Source organism: Rutilus rutilus (assembly GCF_951802725.1).
Source record: "Rutilus rutilus genome assembly, chromosome: 4".
Taxonomy (NCBI): domain Eukaryota; kingdom Metazoa; phylum Chordata; class Actinopteri; order Cypriniformes; family Leuciscidae; genus Rutilus; species Rutilus rutilus.
Genome location: NC_140212.1, coordinates 16,521,246 through 16,525,468, shown reverse-complemented (window position 1 = coordinate 16,525,468; position 4,223 = coordinate 16,521,246). Strand labels below are relative to the sequence as shown.

The 4,223-nt window shown below is 40.3% G+C and overlaps 1 protein-coding gene across 1 annotated transcript; it reads right to left on the bottom strand.

The window, feature by feature from the left end:
* Positions 1-258: 258 nt before the first annotated feature.
* myf5 (myogenic factor 5) lies at positions 259-3,084 on the bottom strand. Its single transcript, XM_084408357.1, has 3 exons — positions 2,583-3,084; positions 1,089-1,164; positions 259-1,001 (listed from the first exon to the last, which is right to left on the bottom strand). Exons 1-3 carry the CDS (start codon positions 3,033-3,035, stop codon positions 808-810), a joined length of 723 nt encoding a protein of 240 aa, XP_084264483.1. The 5' UTR covers positions 3,036-3,084; the 3' UTR covers positions 259-807.
* Positions 3,085-4,223: the final 1,139 nt, after the last annotated feature.

Below are 4,223 nucleotides of genomic sequence, written 5' to 3'. Positions count from 1 at the left end.
ATTAAGAGGGTGTGAATGATGTGTAACATTTGTTACATTAAGCAAACAGGCACACAGAGCTCATTTCCTTTCTTTCTCTCTCTTTCTTCAACATCCAACTCATCACATTATCAACTGTCCTCCTCCGACAGCCATGATTTTCTAGCAGCTGACAAATGTCGTATGGGCCCAAGCTGCCGTCAATATTTACTGAGACGCAAAAAGCACCCGAGAATTGTATTCCTCGTTTTAAATCAAATAGTGACAAATGGTATTATTAAATACAACTTTTTGAGATTTATTATTGGAGAAAAAGTCATTTTATGTGACAATGTTCATTAAATATGACAAAAAACATTACACGAATACAATAACAGTAATTTAAAATTATGTACAATCTTATTTACAACACAGAGATGGTAGGTTGTGGACAACATCAAGTAGGCCTATATATATAAAAAAAAAAAAAAAAACAGCATTTACTAAGTACCACAGTGATTATTATTGATAAATAAAACCAATGTCAATGTAGTCAAGTTACATAGTCAGCCAACACAGTAAAATATCCACTGTTTGTACTTTAATGTGATATATTTTTATGCATAGTTTTTGTTTTTTTAAGACAGTTAAGGTAAAGCCTGATGACATAAACCAAATTATAAGGCCCAGAAAGAATCCACATATTTGTTTTGCATTTTAACCATAAATTTGAGGGCAAACCTTTGTAATTGTGCTGAATGGAGGTTTGAAATTACTACATTCTTATTGGTTTCTGAAAGCATTAACAAATTATCCCAAATGAACATGCAATGTGTGTCTCGCTCCCTCTCACAGGACGTGATAGACTGGTCTGTTGCTGGGACTGTCTGGAGAACTGCACTGGGAATCACTTCCAGTCGGAGAAAGAGCGACCATGTTCTTCATTCCCACTGCAATTCCCGTGTCCACAGAGGACAGCCTGTCCACGATGCTGGACAGACACTGCAAACTAGACGCTCCTGGAGTTCTGGCCACCGCGCTAGCTGGATTGATCGAGAAAGATTACATTATTAGTGACACAAAGAACTCCACATAAAAAATGAAAAAATGAAAATGATTTGATTTCTTACCAGTCTGTGCATTAAAGTTGTAGTTATTCCCACAGTTTGGATTCATGTGAGGCCATACAGGACTGTTGCAGTCAACCTTAATGAAGAACACAAAAAGTTCCATCAGCATTCACAAATATAAAGCAGTGAACATGGTGTACATGAGACATGGGTTGATTCTTTTCCTCAACAACAACTCGAGCGTCACTGGAGCCACGAGCAGCGAATGAGCAGCACTGCGTGGTTCATGCGCTTCACTAGATCACTTCTCTTTCTTTCACAGGCTGGTTACTTTGCAAGGGACTCCCACGCTATGCTGGGCTTCAGGCGTGGCGAATTGATTAAGTCAGTGGAAGCAACACCAGTTTGTGCAAGATGACACTTTCTCCGAGTAAATCTGCAGAAAATCCTGGCAGCAGCGCAGCTCATGCAGTCAGTCAGGAATGCGGCACGGCCGCCACTTTCCTGCCAGTCTCTGTTGGCAGGATTTACTGAGGCTTTATTAGGCTATAAAGAGTCCAGTGGGAAAGACATTGCTATATCCACCTATACTATATCTTAAACCCTGTACTGAGATACATGTTTTGTGAATCATCTCACATTGTTTGTACCATTGCTGTTTGACTTCTGCGGCCTTCATTCGTGTAGAACACGTCTAAATCTCAATGACAGTTCTACTTTATTAAAGTTTTACTAACTCATCAACTTGCTCAGAACAATTACGTCTAGAAGTCTTGGCCTTGTCAACCAGTGACTAGCAATCTTTTCTTGCAAAAACAATTTTAATATCAGCAAGTATTTTACTTGAATAAATAAATGCTAACTAGATACCCTGTAAAAAAATGTAGTCAGGTAACCTAAAAATGTGTTTCATGGGGTAACATTTAAATTACTCTTTATATAAGCTACTGTAGTCTTTGTCAACAAATGATTAGCAAAAATATTAGCATCAAGCTAAATTCGCAAAACTACATGGCACTTTCTACATTATGAGAACCAAATCAAAGAATATGCAAAAATCATAATGACATAAACATAAATCCTACCAGCGTTAGCAAAATTCATCTGGGCGTCATTAGCAAATGTGCATTGAGAAGAAAACCTACATAATAAACAGTATATTGCTGAGCAAGTGAGCATTAAAACAGACACAACAAAGATTAGCTATTTAATAAACTCTGCTAATTTTGTACCAAATATCAACCCGATATGTTGCAACATACCACATCTACTGTAGATTCCTTTCAGTTCCCTGACAAACAGCAGTAAGCTTATATCTCAGCGTATAAAAAGAGCCAGATGTTGGCAGCAATTTATCGTTGTCATGCTGAGAGTGAGGCAACCCTGACTCCATTTGAGGGATAAAATCCCCTGTGTGCTATTGAGATCAAATATGAAGATGAAAACATGGAGAGACGAGTACAATGACCTTGTCTGGATACAGACAAAAAGATGAAAACCTACATTGAAATGGCTTTTTTGGGCCCTGACCTATAGGAAAAGAGTAATATTTACCATGCTTTCAGAACAGCTCGAGGAGGGGCTAGCAGGCTCAGAGCTGCTCTCCATAGGCAGGCTGTAGTAGTTTTCCACCTGTTCCCTAAGCAGGTCCTGAAGGCTCTCGATGTACTGGATGGCGTTCCTCAGGATCTCCACCTTGGGAAGACGCTGGCTGGGGTTTGCCGAGGTGCATCGTCGTAGCGCCTCAAACGCGTGGTTCACCTTCTTCAGCCTGCGCCGTTCCCTCATAGTGGCGGCTCTCCGGCGGTCCACCGTACTGGATTTGCGCTTACAAGCTTTGCAGGCCCACTGCAGACAGTGACCCGGCTGGTGCGGAGCACCGGGGGCCCGGACGTGCTCGTCCTCCTCAGACCCGGTCAGTTCCCCTCCGGGGCCGAAGTCTAAATCTTCAGGGGACGAGGCACAGGTGCTGTCGTAGAAGATCTGGGATGTGGAGAATACGTCCATGATTGGTGTGGTGTAGGAGATCTGTAAGGGGGCGACCTCTGAGTAATGTGGTTTCTCTGGTGCCATACGGCCCTTCTTATATACTGGGGCCCGCACTGGTCAGCCCTAATGACCGTGCCCCATTGGCCAAGGCAGGGCTCAGCGACCCCCCTTCCCTCACCACCCAGATCCCCACCCAGACCCAACACCCCTACTGAGTTTCCCACATCTGTGTATAGAGGGGTGGTTTCTCACTCAGTTCAACAGCGTGACGGTCATTACAAGAGGGAATTATCATCAATAAACATTCATGTGCAGAAACTCTTACTTTAGAAGTCTACTTTAGATCTTACTTTACTTTGAAAGTTTTTTTTGCACTTTAATTGTATAGGTGCAGATTTTTATCTGTGGCTACTCACGTTTTTTCCTGCATTGTGTCCAAGACTTGTATTGATTATTAAAAGTCTTTAAGAATATTGACAGTTGAGTGCATATATATATATACACTCAATTGTAAATACTCTTAAAGACTTTTAATATACATATGCTGCATGGGGCCCCTGAAGAAACGATGCATTAAAAATTAAACCAAAACAAATATATGTCATTTCTATTACCTCAAAACGAAATGGTCAAGAATGACTCCAGTGTTTGCTAGCTAGTTTTACGCTTGAGAATGAGCAGCGTTGCAGATGCGGCCCAGCTGTAAGGGCTGGTGTAGCGTTTCAGAGGCACACACTCACACAGATAAACAACTCAAGATCCGGACAGTGGATGAAGGTGTCAGAGGCAGCGTGTCCATGTTAGTTAACCCTCATTAAATTTCGAAGTAGCTCATTAGCGACTGTGTGGCAAGATTTCTGCTTCTTTTTGCCATTCGGAGCATTGTACTAAATTTATTTTAAACTGCATTTTATATAAATGTACTAAAATTCATTTGTCAAATGACTATAAATGAAGACTATACAAAAAAAAAAGAAAAAAAAAAGAAGTGAATAAATTGTCAAATGTGCATCTGTAAAAAGAATGATATTGTGACATTTATATGTATATTTTAATATATGTATATGGGTTATTCCTCAATTCAGGCAAGTTTTCTCTCCCATCTAGGATGATATTTAAAAAACGATCATTCTATTTTTAATTGGTAGATTAAATCAAAAAAATGTTTCCTAACTAGTAGTACCCTGTCCCCTGCCCAATTTTATT

What these genes read in the sequence shown, in the direction of transcription:
- myf5 (XM_084408357.1), bottom strand. Translation starts at nt 3,035, where the DNA reads ATGGACGTATTCTCCACATCCCAGATCTTCTACGACAGCACCTGTGCC. An exon ending in CGAGCTGTTCTGAAAGCATG is followed by an intron (nt 1,165 to 2,582) that starts GTAAATATTACT and finishes TTCTTCATTAAG; the next exon opens with GTTGACTGCAACAGTCCTGT. An exon ending in CAACTTTAATGCACAGACTG is followed by an intron (nt 1,002 to 1,088) that starts GTAAGAAATCAA and finishes CGATCAATCCAG; the next exon opens with CTAGCGCGGTGGCCAGAACT.